Consider the following 16,175-nt stretch of genomic DNA (forward strand, 5'->3'; position numbering starts at 1 on the left):
ACCAGACAGAATCTGCTGCTGTGATCTAGGCAAGCTACGACAGCAGCCTGAGTGGAATGAGAGAAAAAGAAGGAATAATCCTACAAGCAGTCCAAGTGAAAAGATTCTTTTCAAAACAGCAGAGAGAATGATATATCCAAAGTACTAAGACAAAATAATTGTCAACCAGTAATTTTACACCTATCGCAAAAAAGTCCTTCAAGAATGAGGGTAAAAGGCTGGGCACAGTGGCTCATGCCTGTAATCCCAGCACTTTGGGAGGCCAAGGTGGGCAGATTGCTTGAGGTCAGGAGCTCAAGACAAGGCTGGCCAACATGGCGAAACCCCATCTCTGCAAAAAATAAAAAAATTAGCTGGGCATGGTGGCATGCACCTATAATCCCAGCTACTCGGAAGCCTGAGGCACGAGAATTGCTTGAGCCTTGGGCAGTGGAGGTTGCCATGAGCCAAAATGGCACCATTGCACACCCCAGCCTGGGCAACAAAGCAAATCTCCATCTCAAAAAAAGGCAGGGTGGGGTGAAAAAGAATGAGTATAACATAAATCCACATGCAGACTTAAAAAAAAAAAATGAAAGAAAGTGAGAAGCACTGGGGAAATATAACCAACATGACTGAGTTTGAGGATAAAGAAGAAGGGAAGAGTCAAAGCTAACTACCAAAGTACCTGCTTGTTCAAATGAGTGAAAGATGGTATAATTTAAAGAATAAAGAAACAAAGGAGGAGGCTATGAGAAGACATTAATGAGTCCAATTTTGGATACAGGGAATTTCAGGTATCTGTGGGACATCCCCTGGAATTATCTAACAGGCAGATGATATTTATGAAAGAAATCTATATTATAAATGAAGATTTAGGAGTTACTCAGTATAAAGAAGGCAAACAGAGCCAAGAAATTAAATGAAATTTCCAGAGACTGTACAGAGTGAGAAAAGAAAGGCATCTATGCCAGAATCTCGAGGAAAACCATTATTTTAGAGGTAGAGAGAAGGCCAAAGGCAAAGAAAGAATCTCAAGAAAATAATGGTAAGTAGTTAATAACCAATACTAAGAGATCAAGAAGATTAAGGCTGTGTTTCAGAAAGATAATTCTGACAGAAGTTAGAAAAGAGTCTAACTCCCACTACTTCCACCAACCACATAATTCTCTATTTCTTTACCAGTTTTACTTTTTTCATGACACTAATTATTTGAAATTCATTCATTTATTTCTCTCTCTCTCTCTCTACTAGAACGGTAGCTCCATGAAAGCAGAGATCTTTGTGTGTCTTGTTCACTACTGTCTACATAGCATTTAGAAATAGCACCTGGCACGTAGCAGGTTCTCCATCAATACTTACCAAACTCAAATATCAAGGTAAAATATAAGAGGACTACAACTAGGTCAGTGACAATGAATTTGAAAGAGAGATATGAAAGACATGTTGGAGACAGAGTCATCAGAACCTGGTGACTGATTAAATATCGGAGACCGGGAAAACAAAGTTTTTAACTATTATTACCAACGAAATTTCATTTGGTGGCCTACTACCAGGTGCATCACGTATATCAAAATCATAGTTTTACATTCCAAAGTTATTTAGCTTTGTCCACTTAATATGTTCCCACCTCCTGGAACTGTCATTCGTCTGAAGACACTGAGTAATATGAACAGTTCCAATAGGAAAAGCTATGAATAAATTTTAGTATGTATTCTGCATGGCATCTGGATAGCAAAATATCCAGTGTACGCAGAGGCTTCTCAGAGCTGTGCTAATTAAATCACCTAAATATTTTCTTACCAAAATGCATACAAAGTAAGTGGCTGGCAAAATAGTTAAGTACACAGAGATATTGAAATGAAGTGGAAGATGCTTTAAATTTCAGTTGTGTCACTCAGTAACTACGTGATCTCTCCATGCACCCCAGTTTCCTCATCCTCACAATAGAAATTATATAAATATTAATCTTAGCTGCTAGAGAAATGCTTTCACAAAGACCACCGTTAATTATCAACCAAATTTGCTGATATACAGTGAGATATAAACACTTTATTTAAATCTCATTAAGTCCAATGGGGTGCTGATGCTAATACAGCCACTCAACATTCTCCTCCTGCCTGATTCTCATCTCCCAATACTTTTCGACATGAATCCTCCACTCCAGGGAAACCCACTTATTTTCTGTCACCTGAACACACCCTAAATATTCCTTAAACTCAGTTTCTGAAATTTCTCTTACCTCCCTTCCACTTCAATCCTACTCATTCCTCAAGGCTCTACCTAAGTTCTTATTTTTCTCTGAAGCTTCTCTACTGACCACCCAAGCTCACCATGATCTTTCCCCTCTGAATCCCTGTAACATTTTTCCTTACCTTTCGGTTAACATTAATAAGGTACTACAATGAGCTTTATACTTCTTACTTCCTAACTATAGTATCACTAAGCATAGGCTCTAAACAAAATACTACTTTGTATAACATGAAGTACCTAACAAAGTACTCTGCACAATAGTTTGCACATATTTGAAACTGTCTACATGTAGCCCCATTTGATAACTTAGCGACTGGCCAGGGAAGGCACAAAACATTTAATTAAATATTTAATGTCATCACAGTAAACCAGCTGTCGGAGCCAGACCCAGGAGAACCCACTCTCCACTCTCTAGCAACGCTACCCCATGCGTGGGTCCAGACACAATGAGGTGCTCTGAGGGTTGAAGAAGGCATGGCCTGTGGGCACTCCTGCCCAGAAAGAAACTCTCCAGCTTGTCTGTACCCACTGCCACTGACCTGCACCTCTCCGGGAGCTGCACCTCTCCAGGAGCTGCCTGCCAAAGCAGGGAGAGAGGAGAATCTCCCGGTTTCCTTCAGGCCCTGGATCATCAGGAAATACCTTTCCCACCTACACAACTTAACTAATGCTACTTATACATTAAAATCCTAAACGCAAAAAAAAAAAAAAAGTCATTTAATGAAATAAGCTTTTAAGTTCCTTCTTCCCACTCTACCTTCTGACTTAGTTGTTAAAGAGGCAACTGTCACCAAAATGTGTTCACCTTGCCTGTAGGCAGACCTTAGCCTTTTCTTCCCATCGTTCAGAGACTGTAAGGAGCTCCTGTAGTTCAGCCATTGCTTTCTCCACAGCATGGTGGGGTGCCAACCCTACCCCAGAGTCTATCAGCTTCTTCATGACATCCAAAGTGACTTGTTGCGGATCTGATAAGGTCAGTCTTACTTCGTCCAACCACCGAGCCTGTTGTAGCTCTTGCTTCAGTCGTGGTAATTCAGGGAGTTCCACATAGAGACTAGAGCCCATATCTATCAGCATCTGGAGTTTGGAAGAATCTGGGGTTTCATCCATCATGGCCTCCTGAGCACGTTCATGAAACTCTTCCACATCATCTAGCAGATTCTGAAAAGGTCAAAAGAAATAAAAATCAGAAAAACAAATTTAAAAGATACAAAAGAGTATGAAATAGACATAGTCAAGGCAAACTATCAATTCTAGACTCTTATAATCTCACCATCATAACACCAAATATTCAGATATGACAGTTAAATTAATAAATATGCTTTTGTGTAATTACTTCTAGCTATTCTCCTACTTTTAAAATACAGTTGATTCATTCAATAAATATTTAATGACTGCTGACTTAGATGCAGGCACTTTTCTAGGCACACAGTATTAAAGAAGACATAAAACAGTCTTTGTCTTCAGAGAACATACATTCTAATGCAGATGACCAGACAGTGAACATAGGAATAAAATGTTTCGGTTAGTGTCAAGTGCTCTGAAAATAAAATAGGGCAGCACAACAGAGGATGACCAGAGTGGGGAGGGGCATATTACTTAGTAATGTCATGGTAGTCACAGAAGACAAACTGAAACTAAATTGAGGGTTGGGGAGGAACTACAAGATGATCTGAAGGAAGAACGGTTCGGGCAGGGCAAATAATAATTGCAAACGCTTTTAAAGAAGAATGAGCTTGGTGTGTTGCTACAAGTGGATGATGATGGAGAAGTGTTGTTAAAAAATAAGCAGAGGTCAGACTACACAGTATCTTCTAGGTTACAATGAGTTTGAATTTCATTCAAATGGCTTTGGGGAACCACTGGAGAATTTTTACCATAGGGAAGTGATGTGATTTGATTTAAAGTTTAGATTAGCATTCTGGCTACCAAACAAAAAATAAAATGTCAGACGAGCAGAAGAAGGGAAAGCAGCTGAAAGGCTGTTGGGAGTAATCCAAGGGGCACATTCCAGTGGTGTAGAGCATAGTTTAGGCAACGGAGAGGATAATAAATGGTTTGCTTTGGGATATATTTTGGAGGTAATAGCAGCCAGCACTTGTTTAAATATTGAACACAGGGTATAAGGGAAATAAAGAAATCAAGGAGTTTGATTCACTTGGTTCATTAAAAGGCGTGGTGGCTCATGCTGTAATTCCAGCACTTTGGGAGGCCAAAGCAAGTGGATCGCTTGAGCTCAGGAGTTTTGAGACCAGCCTGGGCAAAATGGCAAAAACTCGTCTCTACAAAACATACAAAAATTAGCCAGGCGTGGTGGTGTGCACCTGTAGTCCCAGCAACTTGGGAGGCTGAGGTGGGAGGATTGCTTGAGTCTGGGAAGCAGAAGTTATAGTGAGCTGAGACCATACCACTGTACTGCAGCCTGGATGACAGAGCCAGATGCTGTCTCAAAAAAAAAGAAAAGAAAAGAAAAAAAGCCTTTAAGATGCCTTTTAGTCCACCAAATGGAAATCCAGAGTATGCAGCTGGACATACAAGTCTGCAGGGAAAAAAGGCATCCAGGGCTGGAGATGTGGGATTGAATCAACAGAATATAGGTGATATTTAATGTCACTGGGCAAATAAGGTATCAGAAGTGGGGGCACCTGAAGAAAGGGCCGAGACTCCTAATATACTCCAACACTTAGAAGTCAAGTCGAAGAGAAAACAAGCAGCAAGGAAGACGTAAGAGAAGAACTGCCAATGAGCTAAGAAAAAACCCAGAAAGTGTGGTGTCACAGGGGCTTAAAGAACAGAATTCAAGAAAGAGTAGTCAACTATCAAAATGCTCTTATGAAATGGAGTAAGACAAGAACACAACTGACCACAGATTTCACAAGTTGATAACCTTGATAAAAACTATTTTAGGCCGGGTGCGGTGGCTCATGCCTGTAATCCCAGCACTTTGGGAGGCCGAGGCGGGTGGACCACTTGAGGTCAGGAGTTTGAAACCAGCCTGCTAACATGGCGAAAACCCATCTCTACTAAAACTATAAAAATTAGCTGGGCATAGTGGCCCATTCCTCTAATCCCAGCTACTCGGGAGGCTGAGGCAGGAGAATCGCTTGAACCCAGGAGGCAGAGGTTGCAGTAAGCCGAGATCTCGCCACTGCACTCCAGCCTGGGCGACAGAGCAAGACTCCCATCTCAAAAACAAAAACAAAAATAAAAAACACTATTTTAGACACCCTACCCACCCCTCAAACACAAAAACACCCCAAACTATCAAAAGATCATTAACTATGGAGATTAATATATTTGATACATACTTTTAAGATTTTACATATTCATTAAGCCATCATTAAGCTTTTTAAAAGCGCACGTATCATTAACACTGATACATGCAGATTATTTTAACTAACTTCTTGCATTTCAATTACATCTATGTTAAATGGGGGTTCTGAACTAAAATTAATATAGAAAAAAATAATTTCATACCAGCCTTACAGAATTTTAAATGGGGAATAATGGCTAAGAACAAAACCAAAAAACTGCCTACTAAAGAACCTCAAATAGCAGCATATATGTGAGAGAAAAAAAAAATCAGAGCAAAAAACTAGTTTAGATATACCATTCTGTGAAACCCAGAACAGTGGACCATGTCACAAAGGACATTACCCAAAAAAAGGATGTAATACTCCACCTTCACTTGCCGAGCTTGGCTGATGACACACGGAAGACTAAAAAGTTGTTGGACAAAGGCCTTCAATTCTTCCACTGTCAGTTTGGTCCGAGTCCTCCCACTATCTGGGCTCTGTCTGATGTGAAATAATATTGAGATGTAAGTAAGAAAAATTCAGTCATTCTGATATCAAAAGGGCTCCTAGTCTCTTCAGAATTCAAACCTAAGCAATCCTAGAATCCCAGTGTTTGAGGGATTACACCACAATGGTGACCACTTCAAAACAGTTGAGTTATTCAGTCAATGACTCAAAGATTCAACTCTCCAAGTTACAGTTCCTTCGATCTACAAGTATTAAACATTTCAAACATTACATAAATTCCTCATAGTTGGAATATTAAGTTCATTGATAAAACTTAATCCTGTATCTCAAGAAGGTTAAAATGTGAAAGAGCCTTTAACCTGCCTTAGGTGACAATGAACCCTCTGAAAGTGCTTCAAAATTTTGTGTGTACATGATTTTTCTAAGAGGGTTCCTAAACTTTTACTAGTTTCTCCAAGTGGGGTCACTGACCCAGTGACAAGTTAAGAGCCGCTGATCAATGTCTCTAAGAAAAGTAATCTAACAAAATGGTAAATAAAAAATTTACAAAGTAATTTAAAAACCCAATGTGAACTGCTAGAGAAAAGCCATTCAGACAGAAGAAATGTGTTGGAATTACTACAACACATTTAAATACCACAGAAAATTTAATACTTATGAATTCCATTATATCAAGGGTCCTCTGCATCCATCAAGGTTACCCTTTGCTGCCACCTGCCTTCAGCCTATAGTTTCTATTTGTTCATTTACAAATATTTATTGCACAACTGTGTGCCAGGCATTGTTCTAAGCACAAGAAATATGGCAATGAAAAAAAAAATCCCTGATATTCTAGTCTTGTGTACATTCTAGTAGGGGATGAGGGAGAAAAGACAGATAATTAATAAAATAAGTAGATTAGTGTATCAGAAGGTGATAAAGCTAGGAGAAAAACAAAGCATGAAAGAAGGGTAAGAGGATTGCAATTTTATAAAGGCTTGTCAGAAAAGCCCTCGCCAACAAAGTGACATTTGAAAACAAAGGCTTCAAAGAGGTAGGTAAGGGAACAAGCCACCTGGATATGGTGGGAAGAGAACTCCAAGCAGAGTAAAGAGAGAGCATGAAGTCCTAAGCAAAAATGTGCCTGCTATGTATGAAGAACAGCAAGAGAAAGAACACTGCAGGCTGGAGCAAGAAAGAAGGGAGAATAGTAGGAGATAAAACTGGAGCATTACTGGGGAAGCAAGAGACATGGCCACAAGAGGTCAAAGATAATGTAGGGCTTCACAGGCCAGATAAAATTTTGGTTTTTACTCTGAAAGAAACAGGAAAACACTGGAGAATTAAACTCTTCTTAGGTTTACCTGTGTTTCTGCTTTTTGCTCAGAAGCAGCTGAGCCACAGAAGCACAGGTCTCAGCTTCTTTTACAGCATCCCTGAGTTTTCGAAAGAGATCATTCTCTGGGTATTTCCTATCCTCAGCATCTTCCAGCATTACTCGCAATTCAATCAAATCTGTAAAAATTTAAATAAAGAGCCATATACAATAACCACAGACACAAAAAGCCATTCTAAAATCTTCACCAATCTCACTCAAGTGAGTCCCCAACCTACTTGTAGAAACATAATAATTAGTAGAAACAAACAGCTGTGAAAATCTCACCAACACAATAAAAGCTAACAACCAGGTGCTCATTTATAATCCCTATAGACAGTTTCTCTCAGGTAAATAATTTCTCTTTCCAAAGAAGCCTTCAGTGTCAGTCTTACTGGTAATAGTGGGTTCCCAACATACATAATAAATTTACTGCAAGTTAGATGTCTGGCCCATTTTATGTCAGCTTTTTCATTTCAAACAAGATTCTCAAATAGAAAATTAAGTCTATATTCAACCAACCCATTAATCTCAAATCTCATAGGAAGCCTAGGATTTTTCTTTTACAGAAGGAAAAAACATAAAACTAAAACAAAGCCTCTTTTAAAGTTACAATCAATTCAGTATATGCATACAAAAGAAGGAAATTTAACCTTTTTTGTGGTTGAAGTTAGCAGACAATGCTTCTGTAACACGACTGACCCAAGTGTCATAGGACTGTGCCCTGACTTTTACACCATATAGCAGAGAAGGGAGGTCTTCTAATGGGTAGCGATATCTACAAAAAAAAAAAAAAAACAGAAATAAAAACCTCAAAAACCAACAATAACTTAAAAATAAAGTTTTAAATATAATCAGCTGAAGGAAAATACAATGGCCAAGGGAATGGGATCTTAGCTTACATAAAGAGAAAATCAAACCAGCCCACACTTTTTAATGCAGGGAGACAAGGAACATGTGAAATCAACTGATAAACTAATTTCAGCTGCCAGGTTTAGGGCCAACTTTAAGGGACTGGTCTTCAAGCCTAGAAGTAGACAGAGAAGTTGAGAAGTCCAGAGTAAAGCAGTAAAGGAAGGGAATAAGTAAAAATAACATTAAAACTTGGTTTTAAAAAAAGGTAATGGAAGTTTTACAAAATACTTTTGGATACCTAAGACATTTCTTCTGCATGGGGCAGGGGCACAGATCAGTTGGATGGTAGAGACATACAAGCCGCTCAGGATTACAGGAACATGTGAGAGCAGAGAGAAAACATGTGGTTCTGCATGCTGAACACTGCCGCTCATCATCAGGAACAAGTTCAAACACTTCTTCTTCTGACATCAGGACACCCTGAAATATAATTTATTTCACTAGATCAAGTCTTTCTAGTCTTTAAAGCATCAAAAAACTTAAGTTACTACATTTTTTTCTATAGACAAATCTCTGACTTAAAGGCATAAACATGAAAGGTACAATGGCACAACATCAAAATACTTCCTAAAAGTAATCATTGCTAAATTTTTTTCAATGGGCAAGATTAAAGTTTGGTATCTAAGGATGCACATTTGAGTGACAAAACTATAAAGAAACGTGGGCTGGGTGTAGTGGCTCATGGCTATCATCCCAGCACTTTAGGAAGCTGAGGCGGAAGGATTGTTTGAAGCCAGGGATTTGAGACCAGCCGGGGCAACAAAGTGAGCATCCCTACAAAAAAATTTTTAAACATTACCCAGGCATGGTGGTGCATGCCTGTAGTCCCAGCTACTCAGGAGGCTAAGGAGGGAAGATCATTTGAGGCCAGGCTGCAGTAAGCTATGATAGTACTGCTGCACTCCAACCCCAGCCGACATAGCAAGACCCTGTCTCTAAAAATAAGAAGGCGATTACCACAAAAGTCAAGACAGTTTTTTGAGAGAAGGGAAGAAAATTGTAATTGGGAGGCATTTTGGGGGTGGCCGGCTACACACCAAAAGTTCCTCCCAACTACATCCTTGAGCAAAATAAATCAGTAATCTATTATCCAAAAGTAACACTGACATATACAAACATATGTAAGGACAAAGAAGTATAAAGTAAATTGTGCAAATTAAAATATAATATCAGCATGACATCAAAAAGAAAGTTAAGACAAATTCAGTATGCCAAGAACGTAAGAGCAGGCAGGGTGCAGTGGGTCACGCCTATAATCCCAGCACTTTGGGAGGCCGAGGTGGGCAGATCACCTGAGGTCAGGAGTTCAAGACCAGCCTGGTCAATATGGCGAAACTTCGTCTCTACTAAAAATACAAAACTTAGCCGGGCATGGTGATGCACGCCTGTAGTCCCAGCTACTCAGGAGGCTGAGACAGGAGAATCACTTGAGCCCGGGGGGTGAAGGTTGCAACGAGCTGAGATCACGCCACTGCACTCCAGCCTGGGTGACAGAGCGAGACTCCGTCTCAAAAAGGAAAAAAAAAAAAAAGAATGTAAGAGCATATGAAGTGCATTTTACCAAACACCTCCATTTATTATATAACTTTACAGTTTCTGCTTACTTGATTGAGCAAGTTACTTGTAAACCCAATTCTGCAATAAGAGCAAACTCTCTTCACGTAAACAAGGTGGGAACCTGATAATTTATTCACTGGCAGGCACAATTCTGGTCTTTCATCATACACTGTTTTTGATATCAGTTTAATCTAGATGTCTGCTGGCCATATTCTCTTATCTTTCCATTTTCTTATGCTGGCATTTAGTATTTTCTTTAAAAATTATTTTAACGTAAAAACAGTTTCAAAATGCACTGCACATATTTCTTAGTTTATAAGAATTTACTCAGCTTCAGAACAACTGGCAAAGCTGTTCTCAAGGGAATGCTCATGTGGCAACTGAGACACTTCTGGCTGCTTCAAGAAATTTCATACCATTTCCCAAAGTGTACTCCAAGGATCGGATCCTAAAAGACACTCTGGAAAAAATATATTTTTTTTGTTCCAGGTGCCGTGGCTCACACCTGTAATCCCACCACTTTGGGAGGCCGAGGTGGGTAGATCACCTGAGGTCAGGAGTTCAAGACCAGCTTGGTTAACATGGTGAAACTTTGTCATTACTAAAAATACAAAAATTACCGGGTGTGGTGGCACATGCTTGTAACCCTAACTACTCAGGAGGCTGACGCAGAATTGCTTGAACCTGAGAGGTGGAGACTGCAGGTGAGCCAAGATCGCGCCACTGCACTCCAACTCGGGCAACAGAGTGAGACTCTGTCTCAAATAAATAAATAAAACAAAACAAAAAACTAGGTAACATATAACTATGAAGGAAACGAGGCCAGGTGTGGTGGCTCACGCCTGTAATCCCAGCACTTTGGGAGGCCAAGGAGGGCAGATAACCTGAGGTCAGGAGTTCGAGATTAGCCCGGCTAACATGGTGAAACCCTGTCTCTACTAAAAACACAAAAATTAGCTGGGCAAGGTGGTGAACGCCTGTAATCCCAGCTACCCGGGAGGCTAAGGCAGGAGATTCACTTGAACCCAGGGGACAGAGGTTGCAGTAAGCTGAGATCGTGCGACTGCACTCCAACCTGGGTGGCAGAGTGAGATTCCATCTCAAAAAAATAAAAAGGAAACGTATGAGTCAAGATCACACTAAGTTTTTACACGATGGTCCTGGCGCTTACTAAGATGAGGCAATTAGGAAAGAAAAGTGGTTTGTGAAGGGTGGAGAGGAAGGAGATTTTCTATTTCAGATGCTGAAACTGAGATGATAAAAATCTAAATAGAAATGTGCAATACACATATGTTGGAAACACAGATTACAAATGAGTGGCTGGACACAGCCTCTTTCACAGTGATAATAATTCCTGTGTGTAATGTAATAGGAGGAAACTTTAAAATGTGAGAACTGAAACCACAAGGTAATAGCTGAAAGACTTAAGACCCTTAGATGAGAATTCCAAGATAAACAGCACAAAATAACAACAATAAACAGTCAAAGGCTGAACCCTGCACACATTGTTGGGGATATAAGGAGAAAGAACTACAAATGATGGCCAAATACAATCAAAGAGACTAAAAAAACAGTAGCGCAAATGTTAGGTAAAGAAACCAAAGCAGCAATATATAGTGCAATAAAGAGGTCATGGGGATAGAAGACACAGAAAGAAACCACTGGATTTTGGCCAGACACGGCGGCTCACGCCTGTAATCCCAGCACTTTGGGAGGCCGAGGTGGACAGATCACGAGGTCAGGAGATCGAGACCACCCTGGCTAACAAGGCGAAACCCCATCTCTACTAAAAATACAAAAAATTAGCCGGGCGTGGTGGCAGGCGCCTGTAGTCCTAGCTACTCGGGAGGCTGAGGTAGGAGAATGGCGTGGACCCGCGAGGCAGAGCTTGCAGTGAGCCAAGATCACGCCACTGCACTCCAGCCTGGGTGACAGAGCTAGACTCCGTCTCAAAAAAAAAAGAAACCATTGGATTTTGAAATACAGTGTGTCACTGGTGAACTTTGAGACTTTCAAAAGTATGATGGGAACACAATGACAATGATAATGAAGGGATAAAGAGGACATGAGACTACTGACCACGGGAAAACCACTGAAGATTTTTAGTAAAAGGTAAAATGAAAACTTTTCTTAAAATAGGAAAGACAAGTTCATAATGCAAAGAAAGGGCAGGGATAAGTAACTGGAACAAGGGCATAGGTGGAAGGTATGTTTAAAGAAGGGTCTATAGAGAAATTTGATCAAAGTAGCACAAAGAAACATGGTAGAGGATCAGGAGATGCGACATTCAAATTATCAAAGCACACGGGAAATAATGCCCCATTCAGGTTAAATCTGAAATACTGAGGACGTATCACAAAATCATATTTCATGAGTCTCCACCAATGTACTTAAAATTTCAAAATTCAAAAGAAAGACTCTAGGCAATGAGAAAAAGAATCCCATTTTAAATAAATATATAATCAAAATAAGAATTTTAAGAATACAAGTATAGGCCGGGCACAGTGGTTCACACCTGTAATCCCAACACTTTAGGAGGCCAAGGTGGGTGGATCACTTGAGGTCAGGAGCTTGAGACCAGCCTAGCCAACATAGTAAAACCCCATCTCTACTAAAAATACAAAACTGGCTGGTCAAAGTGGCGCATGCCTGTAATCCCAGCTACTTGGGAGGCTAAGGCAGGAGAATCGCTGAACCTGGGAGGTGGAGGTTGCAGTGAGCCAAGATCGTGCCACTGCACTCCAGCCTGAGCAACACAGTGAGACTCTGTCTCAAAAACAACAAAAAGAGAACACAAGCATAAAGTGGGAATATTAAATAATGAAATACCACTAAAACCTTATTAGAATGTCTAAAGTTGAAAAGACTATACCAAGTGTTGGTGAGGATATAAGGTAACTGGAACTTCTTATACACTGCTGGTGGAAATATAAAATGGTACAACCACTTTGGAATACAGTTTCATAGGTTTTTAGAAAATATTACACATACACATAATATACGATCCAACCATTCCACTCCTAGTATTTACTCAAGATAAATAAAAGCATATGTCCATGCAAAAAGTTGTACACGAATGTCCAGAGCAATTTAATTTCTAACAGCCAAAAAATGTTAACAATCCAAATGTTCATCCACAAGTGAAAGGATAAACAAATTGTGGTATGCCTATTCAATGGAAAACTAGTGTGCAATAAAAAGGAATAAAGTATTAGTACATGCAACAATATGGCTGAGTCTCAAAGTAATTATGCTGAGTGAAAGAAATTAGACCATAAAAGCACAAGTTGTATTGGTTTGATTTGAATAAAATTCTCCAAAAAAATAAGCAATGAAAGAATAGTGGTTTCCTGGGGATTGGGGGCAAGAGGAGAAGAAGGTGGTGCAGGATGGCCAGGTGTGGTGGCTCATGCCTGTAATCCCAACACTTTGGGAGGCCAAGGCAGGAGGACTGCTTGAAGCCAGGAGTTTGAGACCAGCCTAGGTAACAAAGCAAGGCTCCACCACTACGAAAAATTTAAAAAATTAGACAGACATGGTAACACGCACCTGCAGTCCCAACTACTCCAGAGGCTGAGGTGGGAAGATTGTTTGAGCCCAGAAGTTTGAGGCTGCAGTGAGCTACGACTGTGCCACTGCACTCCAGCCTGGGCGACAGAGAGAGAACCCATCTTTCGAAAAGGTGGTACAAAGCAAGAAGGAAGGACCATATAAGGGCATGAAAAAACTTTTAGGGGTGATAGATATATTCATTATCTTGACTGCAGCAATGGTTTCATGGGTATATACAGAGTCAAAACTTATCAAATTGTACACATTAAACACGTGTAGTTTATTACACATCAATTATGCTTCAACAAAGCTGTTTTAAAAACAGAGCAGAATATCAGGCAGAGAGGGAGGAGGAACATGATACAAAAACAGGAGGAAGTATGGTGTAAACCTAATGAAGCTAGCTAGCTATGTAGGAAATATTAGAACAGGCCAAGATGATGCTGAAGATACACATTTTCTCATATATTACCCAGTTCAATGTGATGATGCTTAGCTTATTCTAAGTATTCTAAATCCCAACCTTGGTTATTCCATCCTTCCTATTCATCAAATTACTTAAAGGGGAGGGAAAAAGATTAATTCAAACTGACAGTCTGTAATTTCCAGAAACACAACTTATTCAACAGAAAGCTCAGGAAAAAAAATGATTTAAATTTTCTTGTTTAAACAATACTGTATGTAGAAGATTTAAAATGTAGATATATACCTAAGAAATTCTGATAGGACTTGTTTTAAAAACCTAGAGATGACAAGATTCCTAAATGTTTTTAATCTGGAGAAATCAATATGTCAATTATAAAAATATAAAATCTTCTCCAAATCAGTGATTTTATGCTCAACTCCTAGGGGATAAGAGATGAAAATTCTATCTATAGGTTTATTTAGCATATCCCATAAGCAGTATCAAACATAGAAAATGTGCTCAGCAAACTCACCATCTGTACAACAGACTCTCTTAATCGTGTTTCTTCTTCAGTCATGAGAGTCAATTCTTTGCAGACCATGGCAGCCAGCCCCACATCTAAGCATTCTGGATCTGCTGCCATCTTGAAAATGAGTTCCTCGTGTGAAAAGACACAGTGGCGCCTTAGGCGTCGGTAATGATTTACACATTGACGTCCAATGGGCAACTGAAAATGAGATTTCCAAATTAAATAACTCGCTTATAACGTATCCCAGAACAGAACCACTACTTACCCTCCAGGTCCTCCCTTTTATTAGAAAGAAGACAGAATACCAAATCCATTTAAATATAAAAAGGCAATATTATATTAACTGTAAATATTAACCCTGTAAGACCCAGCCAGAATTTCAAAGGCTTTCCCACAGAAAATTCCCATAATCTGAGATGCTAAATTTCTGGCCTAAACTGCTAATTTTCTATTTATTGTATATCAAGAAGGAGTTCTTTGGTATATAACTGAGGCAGCAAACTCTTTTAGACCAGTTTAACATGAGACTGCCCTTACAAGAAAAAGAAAAATATTGTAAAAATAAATAATTAAGTAAGTTCAGGCCAAAAAGGGTTAAGTGGAAGTATTCAGCACTCAAATTTCCATAGAACAAAAAGAACAGATGTTATTAGAAGAAAAAAAAAGAAAAAATAGGAAAGGGGAAAAAGTAATACTTAAGCAATCCACACTGGCTGACATTTAGTTTTTTTTGCAAAAACCAAAATAAAGGACGATTTAGATTTTAGCATCTAGAAATTATTTTAAAAACAAGTCTGGCAGAAAGATAATTCAAAGTGAAATTATAAAATTATATACTTTATTTCCCTAACAGTGAAATAAATAACTGATCACTTTTCATAAATGAACAGTTACAGTCTTTAAAATAAATTTTGAAAATTTCCATAATTATCAAGCTACAAACCAAATTACAACAATAGCTATGCCCTACACGTATATACGCACTCCAACTTCAACTTCTTTCCTATGCTCAGGCAGAAGAACTTGGATAAAGGAGTTTTGTTTGGATTTGTAATATAAAAGAGAAAAAATAAGAAAATGGACCTTTAAGAGCTTTTTAGAATTCATCTACAGTTTGAGAAAGGCAGAAAGGAATCAGAGAAAGCAAAGAAAATTTGAGGCTATCTCTGAATTATGCAGTGTTTCCATACCCTTCAAAGAAAAAACTTTCCGAAGGAAAAAGTGTGTGTGTGTGTGTGTGTGTGTGTATATATATATATATCTTATGATTAGCAATTATTTTGTCTATGAACAACACACAACTCTTTCATATCTTAAATACGTACTCTTTAAAAATTTCTCAGAGCCTCAACACAAAAACAAGTAGAAGAAAAAATCATACTGTGGGATTTGCAGTTCTTAACTATTATAATATGTGAGGAAGCCACATAAAATAGAAGTGATTATCCATTGTAACTTATAAACATTAGTCCCATTAATTTATTCCAGAAATAAAACTGCTATAACTTTTAATTTATATCACACCCTTCTTCTAAAGAGTGTCAAGGGCTTCCACACATATCCTCTAACTTGTCTGAGGTTATTAAGAGAATCTATCAGCATCTTTATATACCAGCTAAAAAACTTAGGCCCAATGAAATTTTAAAAGCTGCCCAAGGTCAAATACCAATAACAGAGAGAATGGGAACAGCAGAAATTATCTCCAGCTCCTATCTAAATCCTCCCATTTTCTACCCTACACCTAGCCAATTACCATGTATCATAAACACTCAATAAATGCTGATTGAATGTTCAGAAACAGAGCTCAAGCCCAAGGCAAAATCCTAAGCCTAGTCTTGTTCTTGCTAAATTATGCTGTTTCCAAAG

General features: G+C 38.9%; 1 protein-coding gene across 2 annotated transcripts in view; it reads right to left on the bottom strand.

The window, feature by feature from the left end:
* KDM5A (lysine demethylase 5A) overlaps positions 1-16,175 on the bottom strand; it is a 107,713-nt gene that overhangs the window by 30,456 nt on the left and 61,082 nt on the right. For both annotated transcript variants that reach the window (XM_031001168.3, XM_063693735.1), the window contains 6 exons: positions 14,313-14,507; positions 8,504-8,685; positions 8,004-8,128; positions 7,340-7,490; positions 5,915-6,029; positions 3,038-3,393 (listed from right to left, as the gene is read on the bottom strand). In XM_031001168.3, the coding sequence (XP_030857028.1) occupies positions 3,038-3,393; positions 5,915-6,029; positions 7,340-7,490; positions 8,004-8,128; positions 8,504-8,685; positions 14,313-14,507 (1,124 nt within the window). The remainder of the gene's footprint in view (positions 1-3,037; positions 3,394-5,914; positions 6,030-7,339; positions 7,491-8,003; positions 8,129-8,503; positions 8,686-14,312; positions 14,508-16,175) is intronic.

The sequence above is a fragment of the Gorilla gorilla genome, chromosome 10 (genome assembly GCF_029281585.2).
Source record: "Gorilla gorilla gorilla isolate KB3781 chromosome 10, NHGRI_mGorGor1-v2.1_pri, whole genome shotgun sequence".
NCBI lineage: Eukaryota > Metazoa > Chordata > Mammalia > Primates > Hominidae > Gorilla > Gorilla gorilla.